Here is a 15,652-nt window from a genome sequence, read left to right as displayed (position 1 = left end):
TTGACTAACTATTATTATTTTTTAATTATCCCCTTAAAAAGCTAATCACTTATAAGCTCCTATAAATTATTTATATAATTATGCGATTCCAACAATACATTAATAAGGATATACTCGAATTGAAACCAAACCCTATCTTATATTTTCATCCTCACTCTGAAATTGAGGAGTAATTCTATTTAGCTTAGGCAATTAACAGTGATATTCATTTATTTACTCTATGGGAAATATTGCAAAATCATATCAAATCACGTAAAATCGAATAATAATTTGAATCCTAATAAGCGAAGTCGAAATCCTTGACCGCCAAGGAACCTTCCTTAGTCTACATGAAGTTCGCGTCTATATATAAGAGCACATCGAGAGCTAATAATTAGGGTTCCACAAGCTGGCATAGAATATAAATACTACGTACTTACTCACTCGCTCGCAAAAACCATCTCTGATCCTTCCAACGACGATCCCATGGCTTCGAATCGGTTCTTGGCGATCTACTTTGTGCTCCTTCTTGCTTTGGCAAAGACTGGTCAAGCTTATTATGATTATCACCCCGACGATCAAGGTCAAGGAAATTAGTTCGAAGATTGCTTCTTGGCTAGGGCTTTTGGTTTCAAGAGAAGTCTCAAACAGGATGATCCCAAGATAGTTAGGGTTTTTGATTTCGGAGCTAACGGCAATGGCACAGATAGCACTCAGGTGCGTACTTGCGTGTTTATAAATTACCTCTCAGTTATTATATTTTTAGAATGTACGTATATAGAACAAAGAATATAAATATACGTGAATATGTAATTATAGGCGTTTGGTAGAGCGTGGGACGAGGCATGTTCATCGAAGGGTACGGTGAGCATTTTGGTGCCAAGAAACACTTATCTCCTCAGACCCATCACTTTCAAGGTTCCTTGCAAATCCGATCGAATTAGGGTTCAGATTCTTGGAATCTTTAGAGCTTCGACAAAGATTTCGGATTATGGCGATGATAATCCAAGTGGTTGGATTGTGTTCGACGGAGTTCAAAATCGGACTGTGGAAGGCGTCTCCGGTGGAACCATCAACGGTTGGGGCGGTGTTTGGTGGAACCGCCCATGCAAACTGAATAACACTCAAGTGCGTAACATTATCATAATTTGACGTAAATTATATATATTTATTTTGCAATTACAACAAGGTGACTAATTTTTTTTTTCTCTCTATATCAATTCATTACAGCCTTGCCCGCTTGCGCCTGCGATACGTTTACATATCACAATTCACAACACGTTCATATTTTTTTATATTATATAAAAAATTTAGAACAAAATTACTATTAGTTGAATTTATTTGCAATGATATATCTATTGCTTGCATTAGATATATAGCAACATCGTTGATATATTTTTTTATTATATAAAACATAGAAAAAATATTACTAGTTAAATATATTGCCATGATATACTGAACTATAGTTTGAATTACTATACGTGAAGGCTGTTACATTCAACAAGTGTGAAAATTTGGCTGTGAGGAATATGAGATCGTTAAATGCACAAGGAACCCATATTTCAATCAACGGCTGTAACAACGTCACTGTCTCCGGACTCACCGTGACTGCTTGGGCGAATAGCCCCAACACCGACGGAATCAATGTCAGAGGAACCACCACTCTCACCATCTCTGATTCTGTCATTGCAACCGGAGCCGATTGCATTGCTCTCAACGATGGCACGAGTAACGTGCGAGTTTCCGGTATCACTTGTGGACCCGGTCACGGCATTGGGTAACATTATTATTATTAATTTGATTATAAAAAAAATTAAATACTAGCACTTCCTATATTATGTGTGAAATTAATTAACCTATGGTTTGTTTTTTCTTCGTTTAATTAATTAGTATCGGCAGCCAGAATTCAGATGGGCATGTCTTTGATGTCACTGTGGACGGAGTCGTATTTTCCGGGACAACTAGTGGGCTGACAATCAAGACTTGGCCGGTAATTAATCATTCAAAATTCCTACTATATATCTTAGCATGATTTACAATTTATCTGATCTACGTAACGTAATTACATTTGTTGACCACATATTAAAATATAACATAACATGCAGGGAGGTTCAGGAAACGTTACGGGTATAAAATTCATGAACATTGCAATGGCGAATGTCCAAAACCCCATCCTCATAGACCAAGAGCAAGTAAGTGATTCATCTTTCTAAGTTAATAACTCTGGATTCTAATATTCTTTTTTGCTGTATTCTCTTTTTGTCTCTAATTAAATTATGATATAAAAAAAAAAAGATGTAATGATTCACTAGAGAGGGACACGTGCTGTGGTATTGACTATTTTGTTAATTTCTATATTAATCAATAATGTGACAGAACTCTGCGGTCCAAGTGTTGGACGTGTTATACCAAAACATAACGGGAACGACGCTTCTCCGGAGGCCGTGAATTTTGATTGCAACGATCGCTTCAAATGCCGAGAAATCGTTCTTCAAGATGTCGATCTCCGCGGTGACAACAACAATGTCGGCGCTTCATGCAAAAACGTCGAGTTTACCAAAATCGGAGCCATTGCACCTCTTTGCCCTGATGACGTCATCACAAGCTCAACTTCTACTCCGAGTCAACCTCCGGTGACTCATTCTGTTGACCACCCTTCAATTAGCGTCGACGATTTTGGAGCCAAAGGGAATGGCAAGGGCGATGACACTGACGTAAGAACACGCACATTTATTTAAGTGCAATTATTAGTTTATACTAATTTCTGTTTTATTTCAAGGCCGTGCTGAAATTGTTTTTCTTCTTTCAGGCATTTGAAAGGGCTTGGCAACATGTTTGTTCATCCAATGAAGAGATTTTCCTAGTGGTGCCTAAAAAGACTTATCTCATTAGGCCAATTAGATTTAACGGTCAATGCAAATCTAAAATCACATTTCAGGTAAATTAATATTATGTATCAATTGTTTCATCTATTCATATAGAGTCTTTTATTAATCATAATAATTGTATAGATTCTGGGGACAATAGAAGCATCCAAGGACCGGTCACACTATTCCTACAGAAATTGGATTTTGTTTGAGAGAGTCAACGATTTGACTGTCGAAGGTGGCGGAACCCTCGATGGGAACGGAGAAGTTTGGTGGCGAAACTCTTGCAAATGGAACAAGTCAAGGGTAAATTTGATATCCTTACCATATTCTACCCAAAAAGTAAAAAAAAAAAAATTATAAAATATACTCAAGCCCTAATCTAATTACTAATTAGTCTATTTTCGCTGTTTTATTTTGCAGCCTTGCACGAATGCTCCAGCAGTAAGTATCTCTATTAAAGATAAAAATAAAAACAGTGAATAGTTTTTATTTATTTATGGTAATTGAATTTTGTTGTATATTAATTATTTTTTTTATTTTTTATTTTTTATTTTTAAGGGTCTAATTTTCCACGAATGCCAAAATTTGGAATTGAGAAATATGACAATAAAAAACTCCCCACAAATGCAAGTCATAATTGGAAGCTGTGAAAACGTTAAAGCTCACAATCTGAAGGTGAGTGCGCCGGGAAATAGTCCCAACACCGATGGAATTCATATCACTCACTCCCGGAATGTCGACGTCTCTAACGCCATCATAGGAACTGGTAAAAATAGTTACTAGCTACCAATTTTACATTTTTTTTTAATATTGAGTTTTGTTCATTATTTCTCACATAAAAACTTGAATTTAATGCTTGATGTATATATAGGCGATGATTGTATATCTATCGTGAGTGGATCGAGTGGCATCAGCGCTTCAGACATAAGATGCGGACCGGGTCATGGAATTAGGTTATTACTTTTACTAATTTTACAAAATATGGTTTCTCTGACCAAGTAAAAAATAATATCAACATATTCTAATTACATTTTCATATATATAGTATTGGTAGCTTGGGACATGGAAATGCCGAAGCACACGTCTCTGATGTGACGGTAACCAGAGCCAGATTTTTCAGAAGCACAAATGGTGTCAGAATCAAGACTTGGCAGGTAAAAATTAAAGCTAAACTATTTAATACTTTCTATATAAAGCAACATCAATTTAATCTGATTTTCGACCATCTCATATCTATTTTAATTTTTTTCTAAAAAATTCCGGGAGGTTCAGGGAATGTGAGCAACGTCAAATTTGTTGGTTTTTGAACTCAGAATCGCTGCACAAAACAGTGAATACACAAAGCAAAATACACACAGTATTTTCTGGGAAAGGAAAAAAAAAACAAGGTCTGGGACAGTTTTTGTGGCTGAGGTATTTTATCAAACACTTGCAGTACACTAAAAGGAAAAACAGAGGATAAAACGTGAGGAATTTTTCTGGGCTTTTATTATCAAGATGAAGAAGAAAACAAAGCTGGAGATGATGCTCAAACGTACAGACTATTTGCTATTTATAGAAAAACTAGCAAGTAACGTAAATACCTCCATTACATCCCCACATAAATTCCAAAACCGTTACTATCATAATCAATTATCAGTTACCAGCCAGGAGATCAAAACACACATTTATTCCTCCATTATTTCCAGAATAATGCCTTGAACAAGTCACAGTTTAGACTTACAAAATTCAGGGACATTGAGATGCACAACTTTCGCAATGCGATCATCATTGATCAGAACTATTGCATCGACAAAAACGGTTGCAAAGACCAAGTAACAATTAAATTACAAATCACATATTCTTCTTTATTTATTTCTTCTTCTTCTTGGAGTACGTACTAGAGTAAGCTTTTGTGTGTGATATCCATTTGCAGGAATCGGCGGTTGAAGTGAAAGACGTGTTGTATGAGAACATCAAAGGAACGATCGACAGAGGAGTTGCCATAATGTTGGATTGCAGTGAAAGGCACAAGTGTGAAGGCATTGTATTGCAAGACATCAATTTGAGAAGACAAGAAAGAGGAGATCATGCCACGGCTGTCTGCAACAACGTTCACTTCACCACCCTCGTAAATGTTTCACTGCACTGCCCCAATTAATTAATTAGGAGTTTCTAAAATTATTAGGTTTATTACTTACGTTGATAGTATTTTTAAAATTATTAAACGTTTATAGTAGTATTGGTATAGTATATAATTAAGCACTTAAGTGTACGGATGATATAGACCAACAAAAAGTGCACAGATGTTATTTTTATTTAATGAGGAGGAGTATTAAGCATATTTATGTTTATTTTATTTTGTGTCTAATAGAGTCGAATTAAATGTATTGTTTTTACGAATCTGTTTATGTGTTTAGCATTTAATAGAATTTATAATTTCAGAAATTGTGGGTTCAACTTCTTTTCTCCAAGATCTAACTAGGACGAGGATTACTTTACACTGAGGACTTTGTGTTGATGCTTTGAGCAAAGTAGTTGGTATATTTTAGCTTATGTAGTTTATTCGAATTGTCATTTTGTGCTGTATATTCCTTTTGAACTTGGTAAATTTTGTATTTGTTTTCGTTTCTAATAGTGACAAACAGTTACATGTCCAAATTCATAGAATTGCTTACACTTATGCAGATGCGTATCAAATATAATTGTTGTAATCTAGCTCAGCAGTTCGTTCTCCCTTGTCACTTCATCACATCGCCTAAGTTTCACCTCACCACGTCGCCTAAGTTAAGGTTTACCTCGTCACCTCCCCTTTCTTCCTGACAAGCGTGCCTCGGAAACCTTCACTTCATGGAATTCATCTCGCATGGGAAAAAGTGTTGCATTTATTTGTCATCCTATTTTCTATGTCTTGTTATCTGTGTAATATTTATTATCCTTTATTTCATAGGCTTAATTATTACACGTATTTATTACACTCTCATGTATCTAGTCTATACTAATGTATCCACCATATGTATAAATAGTTGATACAATTTCATACCAAATAGAGGAATAATATTCAAAGTCTAGGAATACTCTCTTTCATTTCCGACATTTTTTCTCTTTATTTCTACATTGTATCAGAGCACAGAAATTCAATTATCATGAACACCTTCGAAAACTCATCCGCTCTCAATATCACTTCGACCACCTTGCAGACCCCGTCCACTCAGTCTCACTCTGAATCCTTCTCCCAACATATCACGAGCTAGAAATTCAATGGCCACAATTTCCTACAGTAGTCTCAATCTATGCTCATGTTCATATCGAGACAAGGTAAAGATGACTACCTCATAGGCGTGGCTACATCTCGGAAGATTGAAGATCTGGCGTTTAAGAGTTGGAAGGCAGAAAACAACATGGTGATGTCCTGGCTCATAAACTCTATGCATCCCGAAATCGGGGAAACCTTCCTCCTTTACCCAACAGCAGCAGAAATCTGGCAAGCAGCTAGAGAAATCTTCTCCAACTCCGAAGATGTGTCTAAGCTGTTTGAGACTGAGACTACCCTCCATGACCTACGTCAAGGAGAGATGTATGTTACTCAGTTCTTCAGCTCGCTCACGCATCTATGGCAGAAGATCGAAACGTGTGTTTAAACTATTATCTTGACTCAACTAAGACCTCGATGAGGTCAGAGGTCGGATACTTAGTACAAAACCACGACCATCTCTCTGTGAAGCCTTCTCTGCGGTCAAACACGAGGAAAGTAGGAGGAAACTCATGCTTGGAGTTATCAGTCTTGTTATAGAAGCATTTATTTGTCATCCTATTTTCTATGTCTTGTTATCTGTGTAATATTTATTATCATCTATTTCCTAGGCTTAATTGTATCTATGTAGTATAGACTAGATACATGAGAGTGTAATAAATACGTGTAATAATTAAGCCTAGGAAATAGATGATAATAAATATTACACAGATTAAAAGACATAGAAAATAAGATGACAAATAAATGCAACAATTTTTCTCATGTGAGATGAGTTCCACGAAATTCGTGGTACTGTTTCATATTTTATTTTGAGTGAGTTTTAGAAGAAAAAAAAAAGGGGGGGGGGGGGGGGGGGGTTCTGGTTCGGATTTAATAAAACATTGATTTTCATATGCTTACCCTGCCTTCAAAAGTAATTATTTTGCATCGATTCTTTTTGGAAAAGTTAGTTTTAAATGTCTTCTATCTAAATACGAAATCGAAAACTATTTTCAACAAATACAGAATAGTTTCTAATTATTTTCAAATCGTTGAGCATACCAGTTTCAAAGTTTTGACCTAATTTTGATTTTTAGATCTTAAAACTCTTAATGTGGCTTCGATAATTTTTATTTTTACGTTGATTCTTTTTTAACACGATAATTTTACATGTTGTCTTTCTAAATCAGAAATCGAATAATATTTTTATAAAATATATATTATTTTATGATTATTTTAAAAACGGTGCGCAGACAGTTTTTTGCAAGAGTTTTAAAGTCAGATTTTAGCATTTCTTTTATTTTTAATAAATAGTTAAAAAAAAATGATTTTGGCCATGGTGCCTTTACAAAAAGTGATCAAAATTTTGTTTTATACGTACTGGAATTTTTACATAAGATTTCTCAGAGTTATAATTTTTTCACCGAAACCCTAATAGCCAATGGTATTTTCGTACTTTCACTTTGAAAGTTGTTTCTAAAAATTTCCAGAACCAGAAGTATGTCTTGAATCCTTTTCTCACCTGATCCATGTAGTATTTTATCCCGATTAGGTTCCAAGTCTTTTAGGGCGTCCAATTCCTTTGACAGTTTACGATCGTAACTTCCGATATCTAGGTGAGAATAATCTCACTACAACACGGATTTGTTCTGAAATAAATTAGCGACTATGCGATTTGTTTTAGTTGTGTTATGTGACTTTATATGTTTGATTGTTTTATTATGTGTGGTATGATGATATGTTATGATTCATATGTTTATGATATGTTATGATTCACTTAGGCATGTTATCTACAATATGTTCTTATTCGAAGCATGTTATCAAGTATGTCAATAACTTATGTTATTCTTGCATTTGACGTAATCAAGTAATAAGATTAACATGTAAATAAGAGGGTCGTACCGCCTTGATCCAAGGAGGTAACTAGATGATCTTCTCGAGCCGAATCAAGGGCTCACCTAGAGAATTTCCTCACAAGTTTATCAGACAGATGAGACGTTCTATGGGAGGTTGCAGCCCATAATTCATTACCAAATTGTACACTGAAATTGGTACGACTACTCTAGGAGACCCCGAATCAAAATATGTCAGGCTTTACTATTTGATATCATGTGTCACCATTTAGCAAGTGAAATACTAATAACTGGTTATGCATATTTATTGCTCTTGTTTTGTGAGTATAGTTTTTCTCGCTGAGCGTTAGCTCGCCGATGTATATCTGTCTGTGTTGTAGGTAAACAACCTATGAGCAAGTGAGGAGGGTGGATCAGCGGTGACGATGGCGAGAGGGTTGGGTTATGGTTGCCGTTTTAAAAAATAAAACACTTCCGCTTTACTTTAAGTTTTTCAATAATCCAAACCCAAGGTTTTATTTTTCATGGTTTAAGTTATGTTTTTCAATTCCGTTAAAGGTTACGACTTTATTTATGGTATTTATTTACAATGGTATTTTTGGGTTTTAATTTCGTTTATGCAACTTCGATTGTTTTTTTTTTTTTTTGGTTTGTTTTAGTTCATCAAGTTTTTAAATGAAAAGTTGATATCAGAGCAAAGAACTTGCGACCCCCTTCGCTATCGATCGCACGGCTGCCCCCTTAAAAAACTGCTTGGCCACGGTATCCAACTCGCCGCGGCGGAGAATATTTCTAGCCGCGGCGAGATATCTTCGCCGTGGCGAGATATATACCTCGCCGCGGCGACGAGTTTCTACAACGCCTTTGTTTAGTGTTGTAGAAACCACCCGCCGCGGCGAGAGATGAATTTCGCCGCGGCGGATTACATTTTTTTACAACGCTTTCACTGTGCGTTGTAGTAAGTTCTCGCCGCGGCATAAAACACATGGCGCCGCGGCGTGGATTCTACAACGGATTGTTAAAGCGTTGTGCGAAATCTGAAACACCAGGTTTCTACAACGCTTAACTATATGCGTTGTAGAATCTCCAAGTTTCTACAACGCTTAACCATATGCGTTGTAGAAACTTGGTGTTTCTACAACGCTTATCCATAAGCGTTGTAGAAACACCAAGTTTCTACAACGCTTGTCATAAGCGTTGTAGAATCCTTAGTTTCTACAACGCTTGTCATAAGCGTTGTAGAAAGTGGGTTGTATAATCCAACATTTGTAGTAGTGTATGTTGATGTTTGCGCATGTCTTTATGCTAAGTAAATTTATGTATAATGTATGAGATGCTAGTTAACGTTTTATGTTGAGCTATGTTATGTTTCTTATGCATTGGTAAGTTATGTCATGTTATTTTTTAAGTTATAATCATGTCACGTCTGATGTTATGTATGATGGTTATCTATATTACATGTCATATTTGCATGTCACCTAAATAATAAAGTGAAAAGATAAGTAAGAGAGTCGTACCGCCTCGAGTTACGGAGGTCTACAACACTACTACAAAGAGGGGATTCCACAACGGTACAGTACCGTTGTGGAATGATTCCACAACGGTTCTGTACCGTTGTGGAATCCTCCGCTGTGTAATGATTCCACAACGGTATTCGTACCGTTGTGGAATCTTAGGGATTCCACAACGGTACAGTACCGTTGTGGAAAAATTTAACAGATTTAAACATCTCGCCGCGGCAACGTGTATAGTTCGCCGCGGCGAATCTTTCCACAACGGTATAATTGTACCGTTGTGTAAAGTTTCGCCGCGGCGAAATATACATGTAACCGCGGCGAAATTGTACTTGAGAGCTATTTTTGTAGTTTTCTAATTAAAAAACCTGAAATGAAATTATATATCCAAAACAAAATATTCATAACATCCAAAACCAAATATATATAAAAAAAACATCCAAAACAAATATCTATATCATCCAAAATCAAACTAATATTCACATTCTATAAAAGTTTGTACGTAAAATACCCACTCTTCTCGAAATTTTTCTAAGTTATCCGGTGTATATGATTTCTTTAATTGTACGTAAACTTTGATTGACTGTTACTTCGGGCTCCTTGGTTGTCAAGCTTGAAATCCGAAAAAAAAATCCTTATACGCACAACAACAAAAAACATTAGAAAACAAATATTCGTGTAAATTCAATACTTCAAATAACATGTAATTAATTTACCTTTTTATCAACTTCCTTGGTTGTAGTAGACATAATCTATGAAAAAACAAAATTAAATATAATCTCAATTCAAACCAATTCCAATACAAACTCAAAACGAAATTCAAATTCAATTCAAATTAATTCCGACATAAACTTAAACCGAAATTCAATTTCAATTCAAAACAATTCCAACACAAACTAAAACCGAAATTCAATCTAATATTCTAACTCAATTCCAACTCAAACTCATGGTAATCAAATATTCTAACTCAAATCCAACATAAACTCAAACCAAAATTCAATTCCACACTCATTTTCTACATAAATATCAAATTCAATATTCAATATCTATATAATTTAGACACAATTAAACAATTCTAACCTAATTTCAACATAAAAATACAAATTAAAAAAAAAATACATACCCGGAGTGAAGACGACGAGCATGGGGCGTGGTGAGTCAATGAAGTTGTCGGAGATGTGGGTTGTGGTCGGAGGCAAGGTTTTTGTTATTGTCTACTACAACAACAAAAAAACATTAGAAAACAAATATTCGTGTAAATGAAATACTTCAAATAACATGTAATTAATTTACCTTTTTATCCACTTCCTTGATTGTAGTAGACATAATCTATGAAAAAACAAAATTAAACATAATCTCAATTCAAACCAATTCCAATACAAACTCAAACCGAAATTCAATTTCAATTCAAACTAATTCCGACATAAACTTAAACCGAAATTCAATTTCAATTCAAAACAATTCCAACACAAACTAAAACCGAAATTCAATCTAATATTCTAACTCAATTCCAACTCAAACTCAAGGTAATCAAATATTCTAACTCAAATCCAACATAAACTCAAACCAAAATTCAATTTCACACTCATTTTCTACATAAATATCAAATTCAATATTCAATATCTACATAATTTAGACACAAATAAACAATTCTAACCTAATTTCAACATAAAAATACAAATTAAATAAAAAAAATACTTACCCGGAGTGAAGACGACGAGCATGGGGCGTGGTGAGTCAATGAAGTTGTCGGAGATGTGGGTTGTGGTCGGAGGCAAGGTTTGTGGGTTTGTGTGGGGTGGATCGGAATGTTTGGTGGGTTTGTGAAGAGTGGGTTTGGTGGGTTTGGAAGAAGGAGAGGCGGAGAAGAAGAAGGAGGGCGGAGAAGAAGAAGGGGGCGGAGAAGAAAATGAGGACGGGGGAGAAGAAATGGGCGGAGAAGAAAAAGGAGGGCGGGGAAGAAGAAGAAGAAGGGCGGAAAAGAAGGAGAGGGTTGCGGGGAAGAAGAAGGGCGGGGAAGAAAAAAAGGTGAGAAGAAGAGAATGGCGGAGGAAGAAGAGAGAAAGAGGGCGGCGACGGCGGCGGAGGAAGAAAGAGGGACGGCGAGTGGGCGTGGGTTGGAGAGAGAGAGAGAGATAGTGGGTTTTGGTCGGGGAGAGAGAGAGAGAGAGAGAGAGAGAGAGAGAGAGAGAGAGAGAGAAGAAGAAGAAGAAGAAGAGAATGAAATTTCTGAAATTTTTGAAAAAAAAATCGAGAGGGAAGTTTTTAAGTTCCAGTCTGCGACATCTCGCCGCGGCCAAATATATACGTGGCCGCGGCGAAATGTTTCCACAACGGATTATTGTACCGTTGTGGAAACATTTCGCCGCGGCCAAGGCTTAATGTTTGGTTTTACAGTTCTCCCACAACGGTACACTGTACCGTTGTGGAAGTGTTTGGCCGCGGCGAGTTGATGCCTTGGCCGCGGCGAGATCCAACAACGGGTCACTGTACCGTTGTGGAATGTCCGGGATTCCACAACGGTACAACTGTACCGTTGTGGAATCCCGGACATTCCGTTGAAGCATATAGATTCCACAACGGTACTGTGTTCCGTTGTGGAATATCCGTTGTGTGATCCAACATTTGTAGTAGTGCAAGGAGAATTTCCCGAGCCGACTTACGGGCCCAAATGGGGAAATTTTTCATATGTTATAAGTTTTATAAGATGGAGTAAAGTATGGGACCTTGCAACCCCATATCTTTGTTTCCAAAGTGTACACTGAAATTGGTATGACTACTCTAGGGGAGCCCCGAATAAAGTATGATAAGATTTATGTTAAGAAAGACCATTTCACTTGTAGAATGAAAATACTAATAACCGGTTCATGCATTGCATCACTCATCTTGTTTTGTGAGTTTTATTTTGTTCTCGTTGAGCGATAGCTCATTTCCACGAAATATTTTTTATGTATATGCTGTAGGTAATCAACTTACTGCTAAGTGATGAGTATGGACCAGCGGCATCGATAGCAAGAGGGTCGGGTTATGGTTGCAACTACGTAAGAAAGACTTCCGCTAAGCATAAGATAAATTCGATTTTATATAATTTATAAAATAAAGTTTTAATATAGATTAAGTAGTAGGTTATAGTATTGTATCATTTTATCCTTGGCTTGATTAAAAAATTTATTATAATTTATTTTCTATTAAGTTGGTATTAAAATACCAGTTTTCAAGTAAATGTCAAAATATTTTCAAGTCAAAGATTTACCATGATCAAAGCTTAAAGTTTAGTTTTTATTCACTTATTTGTTATATTGTTGACCAAATTATTTTGATAAGGACTAGTATGGTTTTATTGTTTTATGGTATTTGAGAATGTATGTATTCGAAGAAAAAAAAACAAATATATAATCCGTGAATTTCCAGATTACGGTTTTGTAAGGAAATTATATGATTTTAAAAAAAATCCTCATATTTTTTTTATACATAATTTTGATAAGTAAAAGAAGTAAGTAAAGTAAGATGGTCCGAAAAGTCGGGTCGTCACAAAAATTTCCCACCGTGATGAGAAATGATTCGACGACAAAAGAGTTTCTGTCGTGGAATGAGTTTCATCTCGTTGCGACAAGAAATTACGTGTCATGACGAGACGGATTGAAAACAATTCATTGAAAGTCTTGTCAGGACCGGATATTCCGTTTCACGGCGAAATGGTTTTGAAATAGTTTATTTACAGTCTCCCTGCGATGGTATTTATTTGCGTCACGAAAAAAAAAACATCGTTAATTAATAAGGATTTTAATTTAAACCCTAGTTTTTTTTCATTTGGTATTCTCTCTTCTTTTCTTTGCAATGACCCACCCACCATTTTCTCCCTTCCTCACCATCACCATTTCTCTCTCTCTCCCCCCATCCGATCACCTGTTCTCCGTTTGTCTATCTAAGATTTGGTAGGCCTATGAAGAAAACGATACTCTTATAATGAGAGTGGACGTTAAGCATAAATGTGGGTGCTTTAAAAAGAAGGGGCACAACAAGAAGACAACAAGAGCTCATACTTTGTTCTTGAAATTGTGAACAAATTAGCTATTCCTAGTATTCAATTGAGAGTACTCACTAATCAAGCATTGTGTCCTGGTAGCTCCATCTTACTAAAAAAACTTGTCCTTATTCACATATAACAAAAGAGTTGAAAGAATTATTAACTAGAAGGGTATAGGTGTTATTTCATAATTCTCATAAAGCATTTTGTAATATATTTAATGATATTCATGAATGAAAGGTAAAAACGTTTGTGAACTTCGTTGTCCAATGGTTCAATCAAACTCATACGAGTCCATAAGGTCTCTCCAACTTACCAAAGAAAGTACTCCAGTTTAAAAGATGCAGTTTATTGTTTACATAAAGATAACGAAGAAAATACACGTGATTTTATTCCAACTCACACAGAAATACCACATTAAAAAGAGGAAATATAAACGGATGAACAATGACATAGTAGCTAGCCTTATAATATCATTTTTATTTAAGGGTACACGTCATAATGGTGCCCAGGAGAGATATTATTTTAGTAGCTAGCTACGTCGTAACCCATGCATGCTTATTACACGATGGAGGCTAGTGCTTTTTCAGAGATGCACTTCCCACCGAATATCGAGAACCCAGTGTAGCAGAAAAGCTCCGGACAGCAAAACCTAAACACCCCACAAACGTCGCCTAGTGTAACGCAGTTTGGCTGTGGGCCCGGGAGCAACATCATCGCAAGCTTCCTGTTTCCGACATCCACAACCACAGACTCCGTTGCGGTCAGAGGAGAAGTGTTTTTAATTATCATCTGCTTCTCATCAGAAGATATCGCTGGCGATGAAGCCAACAAGGCCATGAGAGCGACCAACAATATTGCAGCTTTGGTATTCATGGTTTGTTATATGTGTAAATGTATGTTTGATGTCATTACAATGTTGCTGAAACCCCTATTTATAGTGCTACAACGGCAATAATTTATATCGGCTAACTTGAGGTAAATAACCACTTGTAATGTCTTAATAGAAAATCTCATTAAAAAAAAAAAGAGAAATTGTCTCGGCTAACAACATTTGATGAGTTTTTTTTTTTTCCAATTTCTCACCAAAAAATTAATATGGTTAAAAATACTAATAATGCACTTGTACAAATACAATTTTACCTTTAATATGATGTCAGCAATAGATATGTATTGTTGACATTTATAAGTTTTAGATTTTCTATTTGTTGACATAGATGTCAATAATCGAAATCTATTGTTGATATCTATATCAACAATTGACATAAATTGTTGACATCAATTATTGATGATAAATATTTTTACAAGTGGTTTAGCAATATATTTTGATCAAATTAAGCTTTTGATAAAAAAAATTAGAAAAACATTTAATTATTAAATGGTGTTAGTCAAAGTAATTTCTCATTAAAGAATAGACACACCCAATAAACCTGTTTGCTACGATAATGAGTGCGTCTGGTTCACACTGAGACCAACTCCACCCGATAAGTACACTATTTTTTACTCTATTTTACAGTACATGTCACATCAAACACTACCTCATCTTCAACCGAACTCTATTTTTACACCAAATTGAAATATTAATTTTATATTCAACTTTCTCTTATTTATTTTTATACCCTTATATTTATTTAATATTAATCAATTATACCACTTATTCATGATTTAATAATGAAGTATTACTCCATAAAATTATTCAAATTACAAATTAACAGAAAGTAAACTAAATATTTATTAAACACAAAATACAATACAAAAAAATAACATAAAATAAAATAAAAAGTAAAATTACACATCTGAATTAGAATATCTCTCCCACAAATGGTCGATCAATGCATTTCTTGAGCAAATGAAGAAGTCAGGTGATATGAGGGAACGCCTCTTAGAAAGTATAGATAAAGCTAATAATTTGAAAACAATCAAAGAAGAAAATAAAATAATGAAAATGAATTTAAATAAAATATCAGATACTCAGGTTCGTGCATTTTGGGAAGCTGAACAAGCCAAAGTTTTACAAAAGAGAGCCAAACAACAACAATCTCAAACACCATTTTCCAATTTTGATTCATATTCACAATATTTCACCGGTCTTGGAGGATCCGGCGCTAATATTCCCGACTACTAGTTTATGTATTGCAAATTTATGTTTAATTTTATTTTGTTGTATTTTGTTTTTTTATTATTTATTTTAGTGTTCT

At 35.3% G+C, this 15,652-nt stretch overlaps 3 protein-coding genes across 4 annotated transcripts; 2 read left to right on the top strand and 1 right to left on the bottom strand.

The window, feature by feature from the left end:
* Positions 1 to 465: 465 nt before the first annotated feature.
* On the top strand, positions 466 to 4,102 carry LOC149404792 (uncharacterized). Its single transcript, XM_089607675.1, has 13 exons — positions 466 to 562; positions 686 to 696; positions 799 to 1,107; positions 1,446 to 1,725; positions 2,085 to 2,171; positions 2,356 to 2,693; positions 2,789 to 2,917; positions 2,991 to 3,152; positions 3,270 to 3,290; positions 3,408 to 3,615; positions 3,721 to 3,802; positions 3,895 to 4,003; positions 4,046 to 4,102. The coding sequence occupies exons 1-13, from the start codon at positions 466 to 468 to the stop codon at positions 4,100 to 4,102; spliced, it is 1,890 nt and encodes a 629-aa protein (XP_089463801.1).
* Positions 4,103 to 4,116: 14 nt separating this feature from the next.
* On the top strand, positions 4,117 to 5,305 carry LOC149404791 (polygalacturonase-like). 2 transcript variants are annotated; one of them, XR_016294411.1, is made up of 2 exons: positions 4,117 to 4,262; positions 4,765 to 4,848. XR_016294411.1 is itself a non-coding variant. In XM_089604914.1 (2 exons), exons 1-2 carry the CDS (start codon positions 4,592 to 4,594, stop codon positions 4,987 to 4,989), a joined length of 297 nt encoding a protein of 98 aa, XP_089461040.1. In that variant the 5' UTR covers positions 4,117 to 4,591; the 3' UTR covers positions 4,990 to 5,305. The 2 variants fall into 2 exon arrangements, 1 of the variants encoding a protein (XP_089461040.1); XM_089604914.1 differs by having other exon boundaries at positions 4,117 to 4,663; positions 4,765 to 5,305.
* Positions 5,306 to 14,015: 8,710 nt separating this feature from the next.
* On the bottom strand, positions 14,016 to 14,330 carry LOC149404790 (beta/delta-urticatoxin-Ui2a-like). Its single transcript, XM_089607674.1, has one exon. It carries the CDS (start codon positions 14,328 to 14,330, stop codon positions 14,016 to 14,018), a length of 315 nt encoding a protein of 104 aa, XP_089463800.1.
* Between the last annotated feature and the right edge of the window lie 1,322 nt (positions 14,331 to 15,652).

The sequence above is a fragment of the Urtica dioica genome, chromosome 2, assembly GCF_054948205.1.
Source record: "Urtica dioica subsp. dioica isolate 48M chromosome 2, U.dioica_male_clone48M_v1_H2, whole genome shotgun sequence".
In the NCBI taxonomy this organism is placed as follows: domain Eukaryota; kingdom Viridiplantae; phylum Streptophyta; class Magnoliopsida; order Rosales; family Urticaceae; genus Urtica; species Urtica dioica.
The sequence above is the reverse complement of the archived record's forward strand: the minus strand, read 5'-3'. Positions and strand labels throughout refer to the sequence as shown.

Excerpts from the sequence above, each read along its gene's own strand:
- LOC149404792 (XM_089607675.1), top strand. The coding sequence starts at position 466 with ATGGCTTCGAATCGGTTCTTGGCGATCTACTTTGTGCTCCTTCTTGCT. Across the intron at positions 2,172-2,355 it reads TCCTCATAGACCAAGAGCAA|AACTCTGCGGTCCAAGTGTT; the intron begins GTAAGTGATTCA and ends ATAATGTGACAG. Across the intron at positions 3,803-3,894 it reads GGACCGGGTCATGGAATTAG|TATTGGTAGCTTGGGACATG; the intron begins GTTATTACTTTT and ends TCATATATATAG.
- LOC149404791 (XM_089604914.1), top strand. The coding sequence starts at position 4,592 with ATGCACAACTTTCGCAATGCGATCATCATTGATCAGAACTATTGCATC. Across the intron at positions 4,664-4,764 it reads AAAACGGTTGCAAAGACCAA|GAATCGGCGGTTGAAGTGAA; the intron begins GTAACAATTAAA and ends ATCCATTTGCAG.
- LOC149404790 (XM_089607674.1), bottom strand. The coding sequence starts at position 14,330 with ATGAATACCAAAGCTGCAATATTGTTGGTCGCTCTCATGGCCTTGTTG.